The 26,865-nt window shown below is 38.1% G+C and overlaps 1 protein-coding gene across 1 annotated transcript in view; it reads left to right on the plus strand.

Annotated features, from left to right (window-relative positions):
• Positions 1 to 2,902: 2,902 nt before the first annotated feature.
• NAMPT (nicotinamide phosphoribosyltransferase) overlaps positions 2,903 to 26,865 on the plus strand; it is a 38,017-nt gene continuing 14,054 nt past the window's right edge. The window contains exons 1-7 of the mRNA XM_033194871.1: positions 2,903 to 3,265; positions 10,869 to 11,025; positions 13,005 to 13,108; positions 15,353 to 15,481; positions 20,914 to 21,072; positions 21,650 to 21,786; positions 26,289 to 26,514. Of these exons, the coding sequence (XP_033050762.1) occupies positions 3,209 to 3,265; positions 10,869 to 11,025; positions 13,005 to 13,108; positions 15,353 to 15,481; positions 20,914 to 21,072; positions 21,650 to 21,786; positions 26,289 to 26,514 (969 nt within the window). The 5' untranslated portion in view covers positions 2,903 to 3,208. The remainder of the gene's footprint in view (positions 3,266 to 10,868; positions 11,026 to 13,004; positions 13,109 to 15,352; positions 15,482 to 20,913; positions 21,073 to 21,649; positions 21,787 to 26,288; positions 26,515 to 26,865) is intronic.

A 26,865-nucleotide genomic window follows, 5' to 3' on the forward strand; every position in this document is an offset into this window, starting at 1 on the left:
TATGTGTTATTATTTGTCATGTTGTTGTGACCTATGAAAAACAGTTTCTCAGGTCCTTTACATGCTACAACCTCCCCGGGCTCGGGCAATCCTCCCACCTCAGCCTCCTTTCGGAGAAGCTGAGACTAAAGGCACACGCCACCACGCCCAGCTAATTTTTGTATTTTTTGTGGAGACGGGTTTTCACTATGTTGCCCAGGCTGGTCTCGAAATCCTGGGCTCAAGCGATTGGCCTGTCTCAGCCTCCCAAAGTGCTGGGATTACAGGCGTGAGCCACCACATCCAACCTTAAATGCTAGCTGTTAAATTGTCTTTCAGGAGAGGCCATTTCAAAATGAAATCTTGGCTCTGTTTTCAGTGATAATTTGATAGTTCTAAACCCCAATTAATTCTGAATTGGTCCAGCTTAAGCATGTAGTTACATAGAGAATGTGCCTATTTCTATCTCAGGCAAATGATGATTGTCCTATTGGTAACATGACTTCATTGTCATTTTTTTCCCCTGTAGACTACTGTGAGGAATCATATTACTAATACGTGTGCAGGCCTCACTCCTTAATTTAACAAGCAGTGTCAATACAATATTTTTTATTTGCACAGATATATTTTATTATTATTATTATTTTTTTTTTTTTTGAGACAGAGTCTCACTCTGTCACCCCAGGCTGGAATGCAGTCACGCGATCTTGGCTCACTTAAAGCTGCACCTCCCGAGTTCACGCCATTCTCTGGCCTCAGCCTCCCGGGTAGCTGGGACTACAGGCGCCCGCCACCATGCCCAGCTAATTTTTTGTATTTTTAGTAGATACTGGGTTTCACCATGTTAGCCAGGATGGTCTCAATCTCCTGACCTCGTGATCCACCCACCTCTGCCTCCCAAAGTGCTGGGATTACAGGCGTGAGCCACCGTGCCCAGCCAAGACCTTTTTATTTTAAAACTGCAAATTCAACTCAAAGATTGCAAGATCAAATTTTGCATCTTGAAAAAAATACTACTATAAACAAAGCCCACATTATAATCAGAAATCCTACTTTCTTTTCTCTATAAAGCAGCATAGAACAGTGGTCATTTATAGATACATGAATTCCAGGAAGTTAAATAAGAATTTGTACTATAAGTAAAGTAGGTTATATAAATTTTAAATGAAGGAAGAAACACCAAATTAAGGACAAAAATCATCTTTTTCCTTCTTTGAATTGTACTCCTTCAAGTAATATAAAAAGACCTCCCAAAATCAAATATTAAAAAATAATTTGTTTAGGCCGGGCGTGGTGGCTCAAATTTGTAATCCCAGCACTTTGGGAGGCTGAGGCGGGAGGATCATGAGGTCAGGAAATCAAGACCATCCTGGCTAACACGGTGAAATCCCATCTCTACCAAAAATACAAAACATTGATCAGGTGTGGTGGCGGGCGCCTGTAGACCTAGCTACTCGGGAAGCTGAAGCAGGAGCATGGTGTGAACCCGGGAGGCAGAGCTTGCAGTGAGCTGAGATCGCGCCACTGCACTCCAGCCTGAGCGAGAGAGCGAGACTCTGTCTCAAAATAATAATAATTTGTTTAAATGCGTGTACAAATAATTTTCCCCAGTAAAACACAGGGAAGATCAACCAATAAATAAATAAGCCCTCTTGTTTCCAACCTCGTTGCTGAAAATAATTCTAAGTGTATTAGTATTTACTACATTGGTGAGTGCCTGGGGATACCTTCCACTTCCATGATCTTTGCCCTGTATTGTATCTACGTGTAGATGGACGTGATTGTCAAAAATAGATACTGACTTCAAGACACAGTGTAGACTGAAGTTGTCTTTATTAGAAGCCTCAGCCGTGCCTCCCGTTCCGAGATGAATCTCAATTCACAAGTTCCACTACCACAATCACCATCACTGCCCCCAGATAGAATGAGACTTCTAATAACTTGAAAGACAAGTCTACAAAGGTCCTGTAATCGTTTTCACTATATCACTTTTTCCTGGCTACTTGTATCCGATAAAAACCTCATTTTATTTTTAAGCTATTAAACATGCGGACAAAGGGAATCTTCGTTTTACGCAAAAACGCAACCATGCATGAGAACTGCGCAAGTCTTTCTTGGAATGGTCTGTATTTGGGTGAAGTCATCCGACGTCATTACACTTCTTTATTTGGGGGTTGCCAACTCGTTTTCCAGGATTTAAAGACTATAACGATGATAAAAGTCAGTTTCACACCCTGTCAAAGGCTTGGCCGGTTGCCTTTTCCTTCCCGGCAATACTCGGTTCAATTAGGTCTTGTCCCCTCATTGTCTGTGAGGACTGAATTCCATCCCCGCTATTCAACGCAGGCTCTTTGCTCGGGGAAAGTCAAACCATCCCTCAAAGGATCAAAGAGCTCAGCCATAGACAGAGCCGCCGGAGGAAAGCGGAGTCGCTGCGTCAGATGAAAGGGGCCCCTCAGCCTCACTCCTCACCGCAGCTCCTAGGATCTTAAAGACAGGGTCAGGAGGATCAGGAGGGACAAGAGGGATGGAGGCGAAAGGCTGGATCCTTAATCCAGGCTGGAGACAAAGGTGAGTAACTGCGCGTGGTGGACGGGGAGATGGGGAGTAGGAGGCTCCTGGCTCTCCAGCCGGGTGGTGTGACTTCAGGAGGACTCAGAAAACCGGCCAGGACTGGGTAAGACGGCAGGTCCCAGGAGGGGCGGGCGAACCGGCTCCTCTGGGAGGGCCGAGGCTGGGAACGCCCCCTCCAGGCCCCGCCCTCCCGCGCCCGGGCCGGGAACTCGAACTCAGGCGAGCGCCCGGGTCACGCGCCGGGGCTGCCCCGCTGCCTCCAGCTTCCCGGGGCTGGCGTCTCGGAGGAAGAGCGCGTGCCTCACGTCCTCCTCCCCGCCCCGCCCCCTGCGCACTGCGCACGCGCGGCCGCGCCCCGCCCTTTCTCGGCCCCGCGAGGGTGATGGGGTGAGGGCGGGGGAACCGAGGTGGCGAGGCCTCCAGAGCTCCCAGATTGTGAGCACGCGAGCAGCTGCCGCCGTCACCCGCGCCGCGTCACGGCTCCCGGGCCCGCCCTCCACTGACCCCTCCCCTCTCTCCGTTTCCCCCTCCTCTCCCCCTCCTCCTCCGACCGAGCAGTGACTTAAGCAACGGAGCGCGGTGAAGCCCATTTTTCTCCTTCCTCGCAGCCGCGCCGGGGAGTTCGCGGCGCGCGGCCCCTGCCCTCCGGCCCGAGATGAATGCTGCGGCAGAAGCCGAGTTCAACATCCTCCTGGCCACCGACTCCTACAAGGTAAAGCTCGGGGCGGGGGCAGGTGACGAGGAGCGGGGCGCGCTGGAGGCGAGCGCGCGGCTCGGGGGCGGGGGCGGCTGGGACTGGGGCTAGGGTCGCGGCGCGGGGAGGCCCGGGTGAGGCGCGGGCGGCGGCGGCTGGGGCAGGTGAGGAGGCGCTGCAGTGGGCAGGAGGTGGCTGGAGGAGGATGCAGGGCTGGGCGGTGGAGGCGGGGCCTGGGGACGCGCGGCGGCGGGGGCGCGGCGGGGGGCTGAGGCGGGCCCCAGCGGACTCCCGAGCTCCGGTGCTCCGGGCTTGGGCGTCGCCGGCGAGTGCACGCCCTCCCCTGAAGCGCGGCCTCTTGGCCTGGAGCTGGGACCAGTTAGGTAACGGCCCCGGGGACCCGCAGTGGAGAGTGAGCGGGGCTTTCCCCGCCGAGCCGGCCCGGCGCCCTCGCCCCTGGCTGGGCAGGTAAGTCTTCCAGGGGGCGAGGTGGGAGAAGTCCTGGCACGGGCGCCGGAGCAGCTGCGGTCCTCTGTCTGCTGCTCCGGCGCGGCGGACGCTCGCCTGGCCCCAGTAGCCGTGGTGGATTCCCCTATCCCACTCCGCCGGGCTCCGTTTCAAACTCCTTCGCACCTAGTGATTGCTCGTGCTCCTTATCCCTGGGTGTAGAGGCCGATCTTCTCTTAACTGCTTTAGAGTCACTTCTCTTAACTGCTTTAGGGTCACTAGGATTTCTGTGAAAAGGAAAGTGAAACACGAGGATTTAAAGGAACTGTAGTTTTAACCCTAGAGAACTTGTGGAGAGGGAGTGGCACAACGTTGCGTTCACATGCCCCTTGAACACTTTGGGTGGGTAGCTGCCACATTCAGTAGATAGGAAGCACGCGGTAGTAAAGGGAAGAGGTAAAGTAAATTTTACTTGAGCAACAGTGGTTTTGGAATACATTGGTAAAACATAGTACTCTCATGTTTTTGTTTTGATTCTTTTTTTTTCCCTTTGTTTTTAGCCCTCCTTCGATATTCCGAGAAAGTATTTTAGAGAATTCCATTTTACTTAAATTTTGTCTGTTTCTTTCCAATCAGCTTAAAATGCTGTTTATATATTTAGATTGTTGAAATCGAGCCAAGATCCATCAACAAGTTGTCTTTTAGATGCAAGTTTAAAGTATTGCAAAATCCGAACACTATCAAGTATGATCCTTGATAACATTGTCAAGTATACGTGATAATACCCTAACTATGGTCCTTTACTTGGTCCTAAAACCTCTTGTTGTGTTGTCTTGGTTCAATCATAGTGTTTTCAAAATTTTAAATAGTGATTTTAGAATAGCCTCATTCGTAGTTTTGTAGAATTTTTTTCTTAACTAAATCTAAAATAATTATCAGATTTTTTTTTTACATGTTAGCCAAATGTAAAGGGAGATTGATTAGTCTAAATTTTAAAAACAAAGAGTGCAACTTCCTTTCGTTTGCAGTTCCTCCAACCATTATACATAAGGAATGTAAAATTACTTTAACATCAGTTTTCTGGGGTGCTTTTAGTTAGAATAGTGAATTACCTTAAAGGTTTCTAATCTAGTGAGCCATACTTAATTGCACTATTAGAATTTGCACCTATTTAATAAAGTTTACTTTTGAAGTAAACTTGCACGTTAGGCTGGTATGTTTTATCTCCTTTATAATATGAAACTTCGGAATATTTTCATCTTAGATTTTTCATTTTTTTCCCCAAAAATCACCTCTAGAGGATTCAATCAAGTTGATACGTTTTATACCAGTGGCTTACCGCAGTATGCTGAAATAGATTGTGTATTCCACAGTCACATTTAAGTCTTAAGTTTCATTTCCCTTATGTTTTTAGGGGTCCTTATAACCTGTTTTACATGTTTGTCTTTTTATCTAGCAAAAAGAACAAAAATGATAATCTTGAGGTTAGGAGTAATGAAACTTACTTAGAAATTACATGAGAATGTTACATATCCTTATCAGTGTTTACAAACTATTGGCCAAAGTTGGGAGCTCTAGTAGTTTTAAATGTGTTGATGAAGAGAGGGTAATATTGTTGATTTCTTCTAAAACTGAAGGAAGAATAATTGATTGCCTAAGCACTACAAAAGTTATTTTGCAAGTAGATGGTATGGTAGCCAAGCACATGACAATGGGAATTTTGTTTTGTCTTGTATCCTGTCAAGAGAGTCCAGAAAAATTTGGACCGAAGGAGCATTTGAATTATATACATTCACTTCTGTAACCTCATACTTTATTGTATATAGGAAGAAATTAAGGACACAGACAAATGTGGGTCCTCTGTTTTCATCCTGGTTCTTGTTAGAAGTAAGGAGGACACAGTTTAAACCGCATTACCCATTAGTTATGAAATGTGCTGTCCTGTGTAGGTTGCTTCTCAAAGGGTCATCTGTAAGCTGGTTATCTAGAATTCAGCATAGTTTTAACCATTCATTTAATAAATATTGGTCACCTACTGGGTATTATAAAAGAAGACAAAAATAAATCGTATTTTGAAATCCAGGATGGAGGGAAGTTGATTTCATAGAAGTTTCAAAGAGATGTGCAATTTATATTTGGTGATTAGGAATTCAAGGCCCCTTTTTTTCAAAAAAAGAAAATTTTGCTTCCTCCAACGGCCGAATAACAAATTTTTGTTGCTTGTCCTTCACTGCTTCTGAGCGGATGCTTCGGTATTGTCACGGTGGCTCCCGAGGCAACCTGAGCCTCATGAGTGGGGTACTGTTGCAGCTTGTACTCCAGAGACTATGCTTTCATAAAGATATATGTGACATTGTCCATTTATTTCAATTTTTCCATTGTTTTATGTTATAAATTATAGGAAAAACTTGAGCAACATAAATAAAATATATATAAATCATGAATATACTTCATAGGGAGATTAATTTAGGTCATTAATAATTAAGCGGTGTTCTCATTGTGAGGTAATGAAATCTGGTTTAAAGGTGTGGCAAAAGAGATACAAGTCATTAGAAACTCAATGCAAGAGGTTTTAAGGGAAGAGGCAATATGATTATAGGTGGTTTTGCAATTTCTCTCCTTCCCCAAAATAATGTAACCCAAAATCCTTAAGTCATGTTTGTGAGTGAGTATTGCTTCAAAGCCAAATAGCAGTGAATTATTTTTGGGGGCAACAGATTTCCAGGGCTTAAGAAATCTTAAATAATACTGAAAAGAAGACTCGGTTGCAGTTTTTGCTGTTTGTAGCACATTGGCTTTGAAGCAGCAGTAAGTCTTAGCCAGTGTTGGGCAGAGTGTATCCTCTTCTGATTGCCCCTAGATATTATATAGCTAACATAACTTGCCCTGTGACCTTAGGTATGTTATCCCATGTGATCTTACATATACAGCTCATTTTTTAAATATTGGCTTGTGATTTTTTAGCAGTTAAAAGTATAACTGAAAAAGTTAGGTAGTAGTACTTGCATTTGATCATGTGATCCCATTGTGGGAGGAAAGATCTTCAAATCAACCCTAAGACATCAAATCAGCCCTGTGGAACATCTAGAGAAGCATCTAGAGAAAACTAGGCTTTCTTCTCCCAAAAGGATTCTGTTCAACTAAAATATATGTGTCATATTTCATACTTTTTTTTTTTAAACTGTCATACTTGGAACAAGGATATTTAGCCTTGGGAATACAATTTTTTGATACACTTGGTTAGCCAGCACTCCTTAATGGAAAAAGCTGTCTATTATTTGACTTAGGGCTAGACCCTTTTTGTTCTAGACATTAAAATAATACCAGTTACTGTTATTTAGTATGTAATAATTTTTAGAAGTTTATCCTTTCATGAAGTAAATTAATCACACAACTAGAGAGTTATGTTAAAATAAGTACATTTTTCTGTGTGTGCCTGTTCTCTCTTTTTTTTTTTTTTGAGATGGAGTCTCACTCTGTTGCCCAGGCTGGAGTGCAGTGGTGCAATCTCAGCTGACTACAACCTCCACCTCCCGGGTTCAAGCGATTCTCCTGCCTCAGCCTCCTGAGTAGCTGGGACTACAAGCACGTGCCACCACACCTGGCTAGTTTTTGTATTTTTAGTAGAGACGGGGTTTCACTGTGTTAGCCAGGATGGTCTCAATCTCCCGACCTCATGATCCACCTGTCTTGGCCTCCCAAAGTGCTGGGATTACAGGCATGAGCCACCGTGCCCGGCCAGTTCTTTACCACATATGTATTGATGTTCAGGTGGTCTTTTAGCAGCAGGAGGGCCATGCCAGTTTAGGAAGCATTTTCACTGGTAAGGTTTGCTGGGATCTTATTAGGTATTTTGTTTTGTTTACATCTACTGAATAATTTTGTATTTATTGCAGAACCATTTTCTTTAGTAATAGAAGTCAAGTCAGTGCTAAAAAGTTAACATGATTTAAGAGCTTTCTTTTTGTGTTTACTTTAGAATACTATGAAACTTTTTGTTGGTATTACTTAACATTTAAAATTCAGCACTTCATTTCCCTACCATTTGACAGCCTTCTCCATCTCCATAAATGGCACTATTATTAATGCAATTGCTCAAACCAAAAATGTAGGAGGTGTTAATTCTTCCTCCTCATTATCTTCCACATCCAATTTACCAGCCTAGTTCCCCTTTACCTCCAAAAACACTGGGCGAATTCTCCTGTCTAACCTAATAGCCCCTAACTCCTGCACTCTTTAGTCACCCTCTAATCCATTCTTATCCACCCCACCACCAGGCTGATCCTTTTAAAAGGTGAATCATGTCATATTCACCCCAGCTTAAAGCATAATGGCTTCCCATTGCACTTGGCGTAAAATCCAGGCTCCTTGGGGTAGCCTGTAAGCCTTACATGATCTCTTTTCTGCCTACCTCTGACCTTATTGTGTACTTACTGTCCCCACCCCGCCACCATACTTTTAAGTACCTACCACACTGGCCTGCCTTCTGTTCTGTCCCTTATGCCAAAGCATTTCCTGTACCCTTGTCGTTTAGGTCTTGCTCATATGTCACCTTCTCAAAGAAGTCTTCTTGGTCCCCTCTAGCCCATCATTCTCTTACATTTTCATAGCATCTATCTTGATCTGAAATTAGTTTATGTATTTTTTTCTTCCTTCTTCAGCACTTATTAGTCCTGTGAAAATAGAGACCATGTCAGTCTATTTTCTTTCTCATCCTCAGTGTCTGAAGTAGGTACAGAGTATGTATTTGTGAATGAAGTATTTATAAAATAACAGTTGATTTGAATTTATGCTATATTATTCCATGTTCTGGTGAAGATTCAAAATGGCCTGTTTAGGAGAAAGTGCAATGAAGAGGTCAGTAAACTAGCAAAACTAGAATCATTATAAATCCTTTTGAGTATATTGTTAGAAATATTTTCTTAAAAAGCTGTGCTTTAAAAACTTTCCCATTAAACAACATGTACATATGCCTCTATAAGTAGACCTAAACATGCTCTGTATTCTTTTGTAAACTTGTTGGGTGTTAGTAGATGGTTAATAAATGGTGTTTCTTGGCTAATTATCTGCAAGTTTGCCTAGATAACAGATTCGTTGGCTGTATTCTAAAACAATACTCTTAAGGTTCTCCAAAGATTTTTAGAGTTCATACTTTGTTTCTAATGAAGCAGTTTAGACAGTTTTGTATTTTGAATATTTGTTTTCAGAGAAAGCATTCTAAGTAAAGGTAGGTTGTAAAGTACCATAATTAGAGAACATAGCGGAAGCTTTAAAATTGTAAATATTTAATTGTTGTCCAGAATTGGAGCTGTATTTGTATAAAGGAAAATTTTTAGTATACTTTTAGACCGAGATATGGAGTTAAATAGCTTAGAGACATTTCCATTTAGATTTGACTCTTCGTCTTCTCAGAAAAAGAAAATAACTTGCCTTCTAGTAATTTTAAATCTGATATAGAATGCACTGTTAAGTATCTGAACAGTAAAGGTCAAACTATTGAGAAATAAAACTATGAATCAGACTTAGAAACTTGTGCTATAAGATCCACACCTTTTTTCAAGTTTTACTTCATCATGTGTGCTTTTCTTCTACCTCATACTTAAAGTAGTCCCACTAAAGAAGTTGGAGTTATTTACATTGTAAACTGGATATTTTAATTTTTAGATAACATGTTGGGTGTGTTTTTAGGTAGAGGTGTCTTTTTCTTCAGTTTCATAAGTAGTTGAAGTAGTGGTCCTATTTATTACTACAGACTCATTCGTAAATATTTGTTTTTGCATTTTAGTGAATTGTCATAAATTTCATTGCTGTAGATTCTGTATTAGCTATCTTGCTTAGCTACTTCTTAAATTTTATTAAAGTGGGATCAGCCCCTGGATTCTAACCTTAATAAGCCCTGACATACACTTCTAGGTTTTGATGAGACTTCCCTATACCTTTAAGTATATCGCTATCTGTTGTACCTGAGGAAAATAGAAAGCTCCAGGTCTCCTGCTTGACTTAAACTCTCAGATCACCTGTTACTATAAAGATTTACCTCCAAGGTTGTCTTGTGTGCTGCATTAGGGGCTATTTTTGTAGAGCTGCAAGTGTGCTACCATTGGCGAGGAAACAGCACATTCATTCAGAAACATCAATGGGAATATATTCATCTTAGGATTCTTGTACTAAGCTATGAAGATTCTTGAGGATAGAGCCAAGTTTTACTGAGACTGAGACTGTGCACCCAAAGACAGCATTGACTTTCCTAAACTTGAGATCAAAGCTAAACAGGAAAAATGGTTTATGTTCACAGTGATCACTCAGGAAAAATGGTCTGCAAAGATTTATTCCACCATTGCCATGATTCACCCTGTACCTTAAGGTACTATTATTCCTAGTCTTGAAATTGGGAAAATACACATTATTCTTCCACTTTATTTTTTATTGGTAAAATGTTTTAATATGGTTAAAACATGGAAATAAATTCAAAGTATAATGAACACTCACTTTTTGCTTTTTCTTAAAACAAAAGCAGATAAATTTTTTACATAGTGGCTCTTACCCAAGTTCATGAAAAGAATTTTGTGCTTAAGGAAGACCTCTTCATATTTTAAACTCATAAGGATTTGATGTTTCATTGTATAAGAAATTATTTTCCAATTAGGTGGGTGATTTGAGAAAAAGAGATTACAAAACAGGATTTTTTTTCCTTTGCTGCCGCTGCTGTTGCTGTCATCCAGGTTTTCATAGTGTCACTACGTACAAGTGAGGTAGTCATGATAAGTCATTGACTTTTGGAACATATCGCATTGAGATATTAATAGTACCAAATTCTGCTGTCTTTCAGTTCATTGTTTTGCCCTTTAGGCAGCTGCTTCTCTCTCTCTTCGCCTGGATGAAGGGACTATTCCCCAAAACCAAATGAAATACTTTTCCAACCTAGAGGTCTTGTAGTAGGTTTAATGTGCTTGTATGTAAAATTTAATGCTCTCCTGTGGTTTTAAGATACTGAACTATGAAAATATCTTAGTAAGATACTTGTTTTTTGTTTGGTATAGCCAGGAAAAGAAACTGGTTAATAGCAAACAAGAAGTATAGTTTCTCTGGTTTTGGAGTAACTTCAAGCCTTTTCTGTTGTGATTTATAGTCTGCTCATCAGTGTTTTCTAACAGAAGTGTTTTTCTTTACATAGGTTACTCACTATAAACAATATCCACCCAACACAAGCAAAGTTTATTCCTACTTTGAATGCCGTGAAAAGAAGACAGAAAACTCCAAATTAAGGAAGGTGAAATACGAGGAAACAGTATTTTATGGGTTGCAGTACATTCTTAATAAGTACTTAAAAGGTACTACTTTTCCTAGTATATTTTAAACACTGCTTATTACTCTAACAAATCTGTTAATTTGGATGAATTAAATCTTATAATTTGGTGTGTTTGTGTTTGATGTTCTAAGTATGAGAAAAGTTTTCTGAAATAAAAGGTTTTTCGTTTTTTTGGAAACTGAGTTTTGCTCTTGTTGCCCAGGCTGGAGTGCAGTGGCACAGTCTCAGCTCACTGCAACCTCTGCCTCCTGGATTCAAGCAATTCTCCTGCCTCAGCCTCCCGAGTAGCTGGGATTACAGGCATGCCCCACCACACCCAGCTAATTTTGTATTTTTAGTAGAGATGGGGTTTCTCCATGTTGGTTAGGCTGGTCTTGATCTCCCGACCTCAGGTGATCCACCCGCCTCCACCTCCCAAAGTGCTGTGATTACAGGCGTGAGCCACGGCGCCTAGCCGAAATAAAAGTTTTGAAATTAGTTTAGAAAAGTCAGTAATTTTTGGAGGCTAATCTGGTTTCTTATACTTTAGTCATTAATTCAAAGTAAAGGATTTGTTACTGAACTGGAAACTCCTTTTGAGTTATGGTAGCAATCATAATTAGAATGTTTTTATATTACCCAGTTTTTTTTAAAGACCTATTTTTAAAAACTACCTGTGTCTCTGGACTTAGTTGCAAATGCATATTAAAACAAAAATCCCCCAAACAATTTCTGTGCTTTCTTATTTGAAAGGCCATTTCTAATCCATTTTTGTAATGGTGTTTCTAGGGGGAAAACAGTTCCCAAACACATTATACATGTTGGAAAAGTTTAACCTTTTGAATTAAACATAATTTCAGAATTGAATACAGAGTAAGCTGAATTTTAGGCAAATAACTCTTTTCTGTAATCTTGACTCTTTTAAGGTTAGGCAGTTCAGATAGTCTTATACTACTGAAAACCTAGCTAGATATCAGAAGTAATTATTAGCGGCAAGAATACCAAAGTTAATACCAAAGTTTTTTTGTTTTGTTTTTTTTAGACAGGGTCTCACTCAGTCACCCAGGCTGGAGTGCGGTGGCGCAGTCTTGGCTGTCTACAGCCTCCATCTCCCAGGCTCCAGCGATCCTCCCTGCTCAGCCTCTCAAGTAACTGGGACCACAGGCTTGCACCACCATGCCTGGCTACTTTTTGTATTTTTTGTAGAGACAGGGTTTCACCATGTGGGCCAGGCTCGTCTCAAACTTTTGAGCTCTCAAGTGATCTGCCTGCCTTGGCCTCCCAAAATGCTGGGATTACAGACATGAGCCACCACGCCTGGCCCCAAGATGTTTTAAATGAGTTTACTAGTTATCTTGTATTAAATTACCAGAGACTGATAGCACACTTTAATTTAGCCATACAACTTAAGAACTTTGTAAAATATTATTCATTATTAATTATAACTAAAATGTATTGATTACCTATTCTAGGCCAGCATTATTGTAAGTGGTTCATATGTCTTAACTCATTTTGTTCTCGCAACCATCATATAAGTGGGTACTCGACTTTTATCCTCATTTACGGATAAGAAAAGTTAATTAAAAGTGTGTTGTTTGTGGGGGCAGACCTTTAGTAATTGTGGAAATTGCTGGCTTATCAACCCTGAAGGTGTCACATTCTTTATGAACGAAGTGAGGAGGTTCATTTGGATGTAAGAAGCTTTTGAGTCATCTCAGAGTTGAAAAGTACCAAAATTAATCGAGAGAAAAAATTAATATAATTTTTAAAAGCTATGCAAGTAATAGTTTTTTCTATTACACATCTGCTTTTACAATAAATTAACATTTATACTTTGAGTGATTAGAAGTACAAACTCCTTTTCTGACTCTGCTGTTGACTCTGGGTGAGTCATTTAACCTCTTAGTTATATTTTTAATCCATAGAATGAGTGAAACAGCCAAAGTTATTAATTCTATGACAGTTCAGCAACTCACAGAATGCACCTTTAGAAATGTAAACAGGACATGTATATTCTTTTAGGTAAAGTAGTAACCAAAGAGAAAATCCAGGAAGCCAAAGAGGTCTACAAAGAACATTTCCAAGATGATGTCTTTAATGAAAAGGGATGGAACTACATTCTTGAGGTAAAAGATGGTTTCATGTTTTGGTCTGTTTTGGTTTTTCTTTTAGTTCAAAACTTCTTGGAAAAGAATTTGTTTTTGTTTTGTTTTGTTTTGTTTTGAGACAAAGTCTCACTCTGTCACCCAGGCTGGAGTGCAGCGTGGCACAATCTTGGCTCACTGCAACCTCTGCTTCCTAGGTTCAAGCTATTCTCCTGCCGTAGCCTCCTGAGTAGCTGGGACTGCAGGCACACACCACCACGCCCAGCTAATTTTTGTATTTTAGTAGAGATGGGGTTTTACCATGTTGGCCAGGCTGGTCTCGAACTCCTGACTTCAAGTAATCTGCCCACCTTGGCCTCCCAAAGTGCTGGGATTACAGGTGTGAGCCACTATCCCCAGCCAGAATTTGCATAGGAGATTAGAGTATCATTACAGTTCTTTTTTTGTTTGTGATCTGAATATAATGACTATTTTAGACATCCTTTTGAAAAGTTAAGGTTGACATGTTATCCCTCTCCCCACATCCCCCATGTTACATCATTAGCATATAGAATCTACAGCAAGTCCAATTAATAAAAATGAATTATAACTTAAATAACATTTTTGAGAAAGAATTCATTCTTGAAAATACACTATAGGTAGGAAAGGGCATGGTTATTTGGCAATTTCAAAATGTAGGTCTGTTTTCTTGACTGAAAATAGATGCTGTGAGTCTATCACTACACACAGTTCTGGGAAGTTTCTCACTGAATAGTGAGAATGGCTTGGTGCTGATCCACAAAGTTGATTTTTAGTAGTCTTGACTGTATTATATTTATATCTAGTATGTTTGAATTCATTGCTTAGATATCAAGGCACTCAAAGACATGGTAATATAAGAGTTGAATATCCCGTGGTGGTTTCCTTTTATTACAGTGATCAGTTGGGAATGGAATCTATTGGTGTATCTTGATGTTGAGTGTTACTTTAAGTCTCACAAACGAAAGTTTCTTACATTGAACAGACTGTCAAACACAGAATAATTAGAAATACTTTAACTTTCATGCCTATATGACAATACTGAGCTATACTATTTGGTACTTATGGGTCTTGAAAAAGTCAGGTAAGCACTCTGCGCTGCACTTTTCCCGAATCTTAAGTAAGGTCAGTAGAATCTGTGAGCTATCACCTGCACTTGCTCCATTTCTCTTCTGTGAGGTTTGTTGTAAGCGTAAGTACAGTAATAAGCTTACGTGCTGTGCTTATTACTATACTGTCCAGTGGCCAGGGCAGTAAGTCGTTTGATTATATGATCAGAAAATCTTGGGGAACTAAAAGTTCTCTAGAGATAATCTGGTCTAACCCATTTTACAAACAGAATCTGAGACCTAGAGATGGCAAGTGACTTGCCCAAGGTCTCCCCAGTGCTTTTGAGTCCAAACTAGGACCTGTAGGGCAATGTTCTTTTTGCTATACACGTGCCTCTAGTGCTTCTTTTAAACAGATTTTTCTTTTATTTAATTACCTTGTCCCAAATCACATAAATAATTATCAGATTTCTGAAGCAGCTTGCCTTCCTAGTGAATAGTTAGGCATAGCTTTTAGCTTTAAAAGGGAGGCACAGTGTCACATAACAAATAATCTTCAGCCTAATTTTTAATTTTGGAGGCAGTTATTGCATTAAGAGGAAGTCAGTTAAGTCAGACTTGAGTGTTAATTGCCAAGATTCTGCGTTTGGTCTGTCTCATAGTTTCATATCCACCGCCAGAATAAAGAGGGAACCTATTTTGTTTCTTCTGCAGGGATTTCCCTAGCTCTCCTCTCTTGTTTTGTTTTCTTTTGTTCTTTAATAGTCGTCCTTTATCTTTCAGTCTGCAGCCTTTATTTTGTGAAAATGATGAATTTAAAATAAAGATAGTGTTCTTGGAATACTTTTAGAATATGTTGGAATAAACTCATCCTTTTTCGTTTTCTGAAAGAGCAGGGAAAAAGCAACAGTTTTGTTTTGATCAGTTTGGAATTTTCTGCCACTTGTAGTGATAAATGTTCTTAGCAGAAACACATGGCATCATTAAACTTAAAAAATTAATATCAGTACCTATGTTAATAATTTTAACTAGTTTTTAGAAGGTTAAGGACATTCTGACTAGATTACGGTAACATCTACAATTGCAATTTCAATGACAGTAAATTTAGATTCTATAAAATGTAAAGAACCTTTAGTAAAACAGCAGGTAATTGAGTGTCATCTGTTGAATAAATAAATTTATCATTTTATCCTGCCAGAAATATGATGGGCATCTTCCAATAGAAGTAAAAGCTGTTCCTGAGGGCTCTGTCATTCCCAGAGGAAATGTTCTCTTTACGGTGGAAAACACAGATCCAGAGTGTTACTGGCTTACAAATTGGATTGAGGTAAATTGCTTTTTTGTTTTTTTAATTCTTATTTAGCATTAATTGAATAAAGACCATTGAACTGAGATTACAGTTTAGAATTTGTTACTAATAAAGCTATATATATAATCTCCTATAATTTACTTAACCTTTCCAGGCTTCAATTTCCTCATCTGTAAAATGACAGACTAATCTTTAAGGTTTCTTCTAGTAGAATAGAATGTTCTGAGATTTTGTTTAAATCAAATTATTGAGAGTGATTGTTTTCAAAACTTAGTTGGCTTAAAACTTATCCTTTCATCTAATTCATTGCCATTTTAAATGTGTATTATCTTAGAGCAAACTTATAACAACATTTCTAGTAACTTACAACATTCAATGAATGATAAATGTTCAAGTTAGACTAAAGGAAGTTTGTTCCAACTTTTAGTAACTACTTTCTTCATTTTTCTCTAATCAGTTTAGGTCCTGGGATCTACCATCTGTTACTTTTCAGTTTCTCATCTAAATATAATCAAGAGTTGCTATTCATATTGTTTAATTTCTCAGGAAGGGTACATTTTGGGCTTTGGGTTTATACTGCAAGCCTTTTTTTGTTCTTCTTATATGTATACCTAAGTAGTCATATGTTTTCACATGGTCAGAGTTTTGATAATACTCTACTTAACTTCTGAACAGTTTAATAATAGATTTAATCTGTGAGAGGAAATATACCCTGGAAAGTAACTGTAGAAATAACACCTTACTATCTGGTGGCATTTACTTAGTTCTTAGAACTGACTAATTCGTTTATTGGTTAAAGTAATTTGCTATTTGCTATTATATTGTAAAATAGTACATTTGAGCCTCACTTAAAAAATTGAAAAAACATTGAAATATAAGAGGTCCAAGAATATATTTGAAACACATTTTGCTAAGTTGACAGAAAATTAATAGACTTTTGATGGGCCATTAACTAATAATAGACTAAAAAAAAATAGGTACAGTTAAATAAAGGTTTTAAATAGTCTACACCATATAGTAAAACTATTAACTGTGAACCATAAAAGAGAATGTATCTTACTGGTTTCTGTACAGCTGTAAATAGTGTTTGTACTGGCAAATATTTGATTTTGAGGGGATGGTATTACAAAAACACAAGAGTAGGAGAGTTGTTCATGTCATCTAGGCTAGCCTTTTACCTTAAATGCCAAAGATCCCAACCAGGTAAACCTAACTTAGAAAATTTGTCATCTATGGATTAACCTTTTTCATATTGTTCTTTTTAGTTGTCTGACTGGGGATTTAGTCAGTAAGTACTCTTCCTTATGTCTAATTAAACTTCCATAAATATCTGCTTTAGGAAAGTAGAGAATTAGATACCATTTCACCTTGCTTCCTTGTGCAGTTTTCTTTGGCCTTAAAAGTACATTTTTTAAAATAAAATTTTTAAAACATTTAAATAAATTTTTAATACAAAACTTATTTTTGGTGTATCTGACTAGGAAACCATAAAGTAAAAAAAAAAAAAAAAAAAAAAAATCAATTATTTTAAAGCAGTTTACCAAATATATAAATATTTTTAAAAGTTATTAAACATAAATCTAATATGGGACTGTTCAATACTGTTTTTTTAGAAGTACATAGACCCTTGCTTTTATTTACTTATAACCTGAAACAATTTATATTGAGTTTACCTTTTTTGTACTAATATATATTAAGTTATTTCCGTCCTAAATAGGCATTTATAGCTGAAGCATAAAAACTTACAGTCTGATACTGTCTATCCCTTATTGTAGTTTCTGACAGATCCTATTTTTTTAAATGTGTTTATTCTGCATATCAGATCTCCAGAATAGACTTCTTCATAGATATTTTGCATCTCTTGTGGGGACAGAGGAAATTCATCCTACTCTTATCAATCCCCAACCTTAAGTTTACCACCTTGTATTTGAAATCTGTTCCTATCACCAACAAACTTGTTATTTACAAATTTGAAAATATTCTTTAAACAGATCTTGATTTAAAACATTTTCAGTAAAAGGACTAAATAGTATTTCTTTCAGTTTTCTTTCCCACTGTATTTTCAGTTATTAATAACTATTGATTGTTATTCACCTGTTAGTAGCACACAGAATTCTAAAATACTGCAATTGAGTTGCTTTATTTCAATATTGGTGCCAGAAGAAACCTTAGTCCTCTCACATTTCATAATTTTAAGAGCATCTAGGAGTTCTGCAGAGGTGTCTCAGGCTTACAAGGGGGCTGAGGAACCAGCATAGTGGGCTAAACTTATCCCTTTCTTCCACCAAAAAGCAAAACAAGACCTTTCTACTATTAAGAAAAGGAAAGTTGATTTTAAAAACGATTATACTGACCAAATGTCATTTCACAGATGGGGAAATTGAGTCCTGAGAGATGGACTAGTGAATAGAGTAGGTGCAGTGCCCTTTCTGCTGTACTATCCCATTTCTCATTCTTTAAAGCCTTTATCCTGCATCCTGCATGGTAGCATTGTAATAAACACTTCTGGAAGGAAATTTACAGGTTTACTTCCTTTAGTCTTAGTTTCAACTAATAATTTTGATTTGTGTGGGCAAATTGCTATTTTGGAAGTTTCCAACAAGGCCTACTTTATTAGACCTTGGATTAACCCAAACTAACTTGCCTTTTTTTCCCTTGCTTACACCTACAGTGATCTTTTTAAAAGGGGAGTGATTTTATTAAGAGTATAATTTAAGCTGATTTTGTTGGACTATGGAAAGGAAACGGTGATGTGAAGGATCACTGTGTCTCATAGTTATTTCTCTCCTTCCCTGGCATTTTTCGAGGGGTAAGGTCAATCTTCTACCTTTATAACTCAACTAGAGTTTTTCACATTATGTTTTATATCTTTCTCATACTCCTAGATAATATCAGTATTTGAGTTGAATTAAATGTAAGAGCTGATTGACTTAAATTCAACAAGTGAATATTGATTAAGTACCAGCTGTGTACCCAAAAAAATGCTGGGCACAGAAGTTAGAGTAAGATGTCTCACTTAAAGGGCCTTTGAGGGAGAGGTGACGATTCATTCTGAACTAACCACTAATATCATTAAGAATTAGTGCAAGTTGGCAGCAGAAAATAGGTAATTCTGTCTAAAGGAATCATGAAATGGAAAATAAGCTTTTAATAAGGAGAAGGCACAGTGTTCTTAGAATGACAAATAATCCTATGGGGACTGCAGCATAAAAGTGAAAAATGTAGGAGATAAACCTTTAGATGGTAAACAAGGCAAGATTCTGGAAGATTCTCAAATTCTGTATGAATCAGCTCCACCCCCGCCCCATGGACAGTAGATGACTGTTAAAGACTTTTAAGGAAAGATGCAACCTGAAGAAAAAAAAACAAAAAACTTGTTTTAGAATGATAACCAGTGGCAATATGAGGAATAATTAGAGAGGCTAAAGATTAAAGGTAGGATAATCACGGGCCTTGGCAGTGGAATTGAAAGAGTAATTTCAGAAGCAGAATGGTCAGATGTTGGAGGTGATTGGTTATAGAGTTTAAGAATTACACCAATTTTCTATTGTGTAACAAACTACCCCAAAACTTAATGGCTTAAAACAACTGTTATTTCTCCTGATTCTGTGGTTGACTGGATGGTCGTCTGTTGGTCTTGCTTAGACTTACGCGTGTGCATTTAGCTAAGGGTTCAGCCAGGGCTGGACAGTCTAATGGCCTCATTCCCGTGTCTGGGGCCTCAGCTCAGATAGCTGGGACTACCAGGTCTCACTCCATAAGAGGCTTCTTCAGAGCATGGTAGTCTTGGGGTTCTAAGAGAATGAGAGTAGAAGCTGCAAAACATCTTGAAACTGGGACTTGGGAGTCACACATGACTTTCTCCACATTCTGTTCGTCAAAAGCCAATCATAAGGGCAGCACAGAATCAAGAGATAAGAAAGTAGATTCCATCTCTTGATGAGAAGAGCTGCAAAGGCCATATTTAATCAGTCACAGGAGTCTAATGCTACAGGGTTTTTAAAAAAGATGACTAGATTGGCAAGTTCAAGGTTAATCTTTTTGTTTTTTTTTTTTTTTTTTGAGACGGAGTCTTGCTCTGTCGCCCAGGCTGGAGTGCAGTGGCCGGATCTCAGCTCACTGCAAGCTCCGCCTCCCGGGTTTACGCCATTCTCCTGCCTCAGCCTCCCGAGTAGCTGGGACTACAGGCGCCCACCACCTCGCCCGGCTAGTTTTTTGTATTTTTAGTAGAGACGGGGTTTCACCGTGTTCGCCAGGATGGTCTCGATCTCCTGACCTCGTGATCCGCCCGTCTCAGCCTCCCAAAGTGCTGGGATTACAGGCTTGAGCCACCGCGCCCGGCCTCTTTTTGTTTTATTTATGTATCACTTAGCTGGTATTGAGTAAAAACTTGCTTTGTAAAATTTAGTTAATAAATATCTTTTTGGTTCAGCACAGACATCTTAGCAGCTCTTTTTCAAACAGATTTGAAGCTGCTTCTAATGACATACTATCTGGTTTATAAAATGAAAATGGAAAATTATGATCTTAGAATGAAGAAGTGAATTTCTAACCCATGATAATTATTATGGTTGCTGCGATTAGACAGACTTTTCTGTGGAGCTTCCTGACAACCAAGAAAAAAGGGGAAATCAAGGAACTGTTCTTATCAGAAAGTAGGAACCCAGCAATTCTTTCATTTTTCTCATTTGGGAACTTAATAGTCACTGAATTACAAAGTAGACAGTGACCTTGATTATACAACATATGCAGAAGTGTTTCCTGTAACTTACATAAGTATTTTATCAAATACTTATAAAAGCTAAGCACATAAAGCATAACTCAGTAAATAGAATTTTCTAGTAGTAAGCTAAAGTGCCTCAAGTATATGATTTAGTTGTCATATTGAATCCAAGGGAAAATTAGATCTGAGACTACCTCGAGGAGTAAATGAACAACTTCTTTAGACTAATACTAATCAAAATGCAGTCCACGGACCAATGCTGGTCCATGCCCTGTTTGATCCAAGTCCGCATTAAGTACAGAAATGAAGAGTAAGCATTTAGAAACTTGGGGCAATTTGACATTGCCTCAACATCCAAGTTTCAGTGTACTTTATAAACTGTTGATCCATGACAGAATGAAACTTTTAAAAAAATTTTCCTTTTATCACATAGTCTTTCAAAATATTATTTGCTTCTTTGGAGCTTTGTATAGAAACTTGGTAATGTGAAGTTCTCTGCTATGTGGGCCTGGTGTGCTTACCTTCTTTGTTGCTGATTTGAGAGCTGAGCTATGTACTATATCGGGAATGCACACAGCAGGCATCCTACTGTGCAGTTGTGTGTCTAGTTAATAGTATGGAAGTTCAGGACATACCTCCAAAAAAAAAAAAAAAAAAGCTAGGATTTTCCTCAGAAAGAATGCAGTATTTTATGTCTTAATATTTGTGGTTAATTTTGTTACTACAGACTATTCTTGTTCAGTCCTGGTATCCAATCACAGTGGCCACAAATTCTAGAGAGCAGAAGAAAATATTGGCCAAATATTTGTTAGAAACTTCTGGTAACTTAGATGGTCTGGAATACAAGTTACATGATTTTGGCTACAGAGGAGTCTCTTCCCAAGAGGTAAGTAACTGAAACCAACCTCATTTAATGTAGTGTGGATTGTTGGTTAGAGTACCACTATAAACTTTTGAGGATGTTACTGAGATTGATCTTGGTTCTAAGTAGGCCACATTTTGAAATTCCAAAGGTGCAACCAACAGATATGTATTTAGTACCTACTGCTATGTTCAGGGTACATGGGATATGTCCGTCAACAGATGTCCCTGTCCTTTATATATTAGATGGATGGACAGATGGATAGACAGAAACAGGCATAATAAATATATCAGATGTGAAATAATGCCATAAAGAAGCTCAAGGCAGGGTGAGGGAAGAGAGAGTGATGAAAAGTGGGGGTGGGACACTGTTAACTAGGTCTCTTTGAGGAGATAATAGTTGATTTTTTAAATATTTAGGAAAAACTGAATCTTTGTCATTAGGAACTGTTATCTCTGATAAATACTTTCCTAAGAATAAAGACGATTCTCATGGGAGCTATGCTATATACCTTAAATGTGGTTGACTGCATCCTGGTCTTATTATTAATGTGGGTTTTTCTTTTTCTTTTTTGGATTTTGGTTTATGATTGATTCTCCAGACTGCTGGCATAGGAGCATCTGCTCATTTGGTTAACTTCAAAGGAACAGATACAGTAGCAGGAATTGCTCTAATTAAAAAATATTATGGAACGAAAGATCCTGTTCCAGGCTATTCTGTTCCAGCAGCAGAACACAGGTAAAAAATTGTTTTCTAAAACTACTAATGTTTTCACTCTTGTATGTGTAACTCAGTGACATTTTACTTAACTGCAGAGCCAGGTACCTACAATAAATCTTCATGAACTTGAGCAACCCAAACTCAGTATTTATACAGAAGTGTAAACAGTCTTAGAGAGGTAGAGAAATTTTATCCATCCTAGAAGAAGCAGTATAAGAGCTTTTTTCCAACACTTATATTGCCATAGAAGTTTTAAGGAATTTTTTTCAGTGACTGTATTGTCATATGTAGATAGATTTTATTCATTAAATTTAGAAGCACTCACTGTAAGTACCAGCCACTTTTTGCTTTTTCCATGTCCTCCTAAATGACCTTATCTATATTTGCCCTAGAAATTGTCATCTGTACAGTATCTTCAGTTGTAGATGAGAAAGCAGGACCTATTGAGGAAAGAAAGGGTGTTGAGATTCTTTTTACGCTTCCTTGTCTGCTCTCACTAAACCATCTCCAGTTACCCAAGACAGAAATTATAATCTAAACTGCAGCTGCTCTGGTCCTGCAGCTAACTTTATTAAAAGTAAATCAGGTTTTTAAAATGTTTGTCAAACCTTATCACTGGTTTTTATAACAAAATTATTTACTATAATCATTAGGGAGTATTTAAGTTCTGCTAATACTTAAAATTGCAGAGTGCTAAAACCAGCAGTGAGTTTAGAATCAGGCTAAGCTTTATTGGTACTACTATTTGAGGCGTATTAGTTGGCTGGTGTTCATGCAAGGCAGTCTACTGGATGCAACAAGGGATAGAAGGATATTTTTAAAAAACTGACCCTATCCTCAGGATGAAAATAATACACTAGTAATAGTCTGCTCAGTTGGTTAACTCCTTGAAAGAAGGTACAATTAAAATGCTGTAGTGTTGCAAGGGAGGGAGACAAAGAATCATATTCCTATAGGAAAGGAAGGATTATATTTCATTAGGATGAAGAAAGCTTTTATAGAAATACGCAAAATCTTCACTTCTTGAAGGATTGGTAAAATTTAATAGCCAGCATTGGGCACTTACTCATTCTCTGAGTAAATATTTATTGCATGCTTATCTTGTGTCAAGCATTGTGGTGAAAGGGCAAGAATAAGAAGAGAGTGAATGTGTTTAGAGAATAAGGACTGAAACACAGATTTTGTAGGGAGCATAGGGGAGACCGAGAAGACAGGTTCAGGTTAGAAAGGGCCCTCATATTTTGGCATGGAATGTTAACTGTGTGCACGTCGTGCTAGGTTATTCTAAATTAGGCATTTTCAAATGGAAGCAGACACTGATATTTGAGCAAAGACGTGATGTTATGAGATAAATATCTTTGGGACTTTTTTATAGCAGGAATCTATCCTATGGATTGAAAAAAGGAAAAACCAGAAGGTAGTCTTTATAGGAAGCTATTCCAACAGTCTTAAAGTGATGAAGCCCAGACTAAGGTACTAAATAAATGGAAAGAAATAGGTAAACATGAGCAATGGCTTGGGAGATAAAATTGCTCAAAGTTAGTGATTTAGTTGGTGATTTGAGTTGGGACTCAGTAGAAAATAGATTCAGCTGACGTTTATGAGCATTGTGTTAGTAAGGCCTTATTGAGCCTTTTGCAAACAACTTTCAAGACTAGGAAACTGGGAAAATAAGAGTGTCAAAAAGTTCTAAGAGTTATTTTTAGTTTGACCTTAGATGTATATACATCTTTTAAAAAATCTAATGTAGTACGCACATATTAGACTCTTCATTGATGGTTATTTCAAAGTAGTAACATCATGATAAGGAGAACAAAGATAATATCTTCTTTAGGGCTATCTTCTTCAAGACTTTCTTGTCAAAATGAAAAGGACACTGTATGTGGGCGTGGGATAAAAATCCATTTTATTTTTATGGTCTCATATTCATTGCATTTGTAAAATTTGACTCCTTAATGTATACAGATGCTTCACATGTTCTTAATAGAATGTCTTTTAAACAACAGCATAGTATAGAAAAAAGAGGACTAGACTGAAAGTTGGGAAATCTGGGTTACCTTCCGGCTGACATAGTGGGTGGCCTTGGGCAAGTCACTTATCTCTCTCAAGTCATTTATCTCTCTGTTCTTCATTTCCTCCATCCAACCAAACAAAAGGAGGAGCTAAAGTTTTACATCTCCAGCATGACAAGGTCGTTGATGATAAATGAGCTAACATCTAAAATAACTTTAAAATAGAGAACTCTATAAATTTAGAGGTGTACCATTATCATATGTATCTTAATAGACGAATCTGCACCTAGAAATATTTAATTACAGAAGCTTTTTTTCTGAAACTTTGGAAAGTTATCGAATTTAATTTGGTGCTTGAAATTAGGATTTATGGCATTGGTAGAATTCATTGATGATTATTTATGATCTTCATATATCAAATACTGTAGTAGACTACTAGAGGTTATGATTGGACTAGACAGAGGGTGCCAGAGCAAGCGTCTGTGGGACGCTGAGATGAAGATATTCAACTTTCCATCTAACAAAGTAGATCCCATCCAACAAAGTAGATCCAAAGCCCGGAAGAAAAGCAGAGGCTAAGATACACATACTGGAAACCCTCATGCAGGGACTTTTTTTTTTTTTTTTTTTAAGCTTTTGAGTGTTCCACACAAGATGTTACAGAAGACAAGTGCCTCAGTCAGAACCATGAGAAATATTGCCATTTGACATGTTAGATTGAAGAAGGAGAGCACAGCATCTGGGGAAGACTGAAAAGGGAACCATAGAAATAGGGGGAAAAAAGGTGAAACATGGGAGATGTCATTGAAGTCAAGAGAAAGAAAGCATCAGGAAAATTGCTAGACATGATACAACTAGATTGTTAGATGACTTATTGATACAACATTATAAGCAATGACCCTTTAACTGTAGGAGTTACTTCATACATTGTAAAGTTCTCCAGTATTGGTATTCATTGATCTTAATTCTCTCCTTTTTAAAGAGGAAGGTTGCAGATCTGGATATGAAGAGGAGCTTCTCTTCAGTCATATCTTAATTTTCATTTAGCCTACAGATGCATGAAGTAGAGAATCGACATCGCTACTGGCAGCCTCTGTAGCTGTTAAGAAAAGTGTTCACTAATGAGTTTTATATAAACAGGTTCTCTCGCAATTTTGGATTCTGGGTAGTAGTCTTTACAATCTTGAAATGTACATGCTGCACTACCCCAGGTATACCATTGACAGTATGGGAAAAGGTTATAACTCTAGTCCTTTAAAAAAAAAAAACACGTATAAAGTGATAATTTCAGACATAAAGTCTGACTCCTCAAACAGTTATAAGTTAAACTTATACCTACTTGGGCTTTATAGTAAATGAATGTGCTATATTTTTATTATTTCCTGAGGAGAACAGATTAGAGACAGACTAGAAAATTAGGGAGAATGACCAATTGCTTGGCATAATGCAGTGGTAATTTTCAAAATTATTAAGTTGTTGGAGATCTTTTAAAATTATTTACATTATATATTAACAAATATTTACACAGGTTGAGCATCCCGAATCCAAAATGCTCCAAAATCTGAAACTTTTTGCTCAAAGGAAATGCTCATTGGAGCATTTCAGATTTCAGAACTGGGGATGCTTAACTGATAAGTATAATGCACATATTCCAAAATCTGAAAAAATTTGAAATTCAGAATACTTCCAGTCCCAAGCATTTCAAATAAGTGAAACCCATCTGTGGTTACATATTAAATATGAATCTATCCTGTAAAAAGAACTGATATTAAGGACATTGCAAAAATCACTATAACCATTCTTATCCAATAGAAACTCTCATACTTTATTTTCCATCTTAATTATGTTTCACTTAAACTAAGTATTTGAATTCTTATTCCCTGGGCATATATTAATTCATAGTAGATAATCTACAAACAAAATGTATGACCCCCTATTACTAGCCATTTGAATATATAACAGGTAGTTGACTATATGTATGTATGGTATAGTATAAATAATTGCCTCTAAGTATAAGATTTTGAAAGAAAAAAAATGTATGTACTATTATTGGTATATAGTTTCAAAAATTCACAGAAGGGAGCCAGGTGCTTTCATTGCCTAACAAAATAATGGGAGTACGTAGTCATTCTGACATCTGGACATATAGTATAAAGGGCACTCAGCAAGTGCTTTTTAGTTAGACTGATTTTAAATGAGTAGATTCAGGAATACAAAAAACACACACACACACATACATACACACAGATAATTGGTTGAAAATAAGAGGTTAGAAACGTAACTGTTGAAGAGGAGTAAGGCTACTTATAGTGTTAAAAACTAACTGGGTAAGGTGTGGTTGACCCAGATATTCATTTGCCTTACGATGTGTATTCGTTAAACTAAGTCACTCACCTTCTCTGTGATGTTGATGGTTTGGTATAGCACACATGAGATGTGATTAAAGGTGATTCAGGGATAGATCATGTGTCTGCCTAAGTAAATCTGTATTTTCATTTTGTTTTCTAGTACCATAACAGCTTGGGGGAAAGACCATGAAAAAGATGCTTTTGAACATATTGTAACACAGTTTTCGTCAGTGCCTGTATCTGTGGTCAGCGATAGCTATGACATTTATAATGCGTGTGAGAAAATATGGGGTGAGGATCTAAGACATTTAATTGTATCGAGAAGTACAGAGGCACCACTAATAATCAGACCTGATTCTGGAAACCCTCTTGACACTGTGTTAAAGGTAAATTTTCATATGTAACTTGATTATTAGAATGCCTGTGTAGCCCAGTTGCGTCAACACTACTTTTCATTTACACACAATTTCAGAGGTGTCTGGACCGTCCCCTTTGTTTTAGAGTTGCAGCCCACACAGAGTAATAAATTTGCCTGAGGTCACACAGTAATAGCACAGAAGGATACCAAGAGTTATGGATTATTTTACTGTCAGTTAGACAGTTGAATAGATATTTTCTTTTCTGCTTACCTGCAAAATTAACAGCATTGCCATTTTAATCCTATGATTTGGGCACCAAACTTATTTGCAGTTTCTTTCTTTTTCAGCATAAGTCACTGCTAGACCATTGAAGTTGTT

This window comes from Trachypithecus francoisi, unplaced genomic scaffold (assembly GCF_009764315.1).
Source record: "Trachypithecus francoisi isolate TF-2019V2 unplaced genomic scaffold, Tfra_2.0 Lachesis_group4, whole genome shotgun sequence".
In the NCBI taxonomy this organism is placed as follows: Eukaryota; Metazoa; Chordata; class Mammalia; order Primates; family Cercopithecidae; genus Trachypithecus; species Trachypithecus francoisi.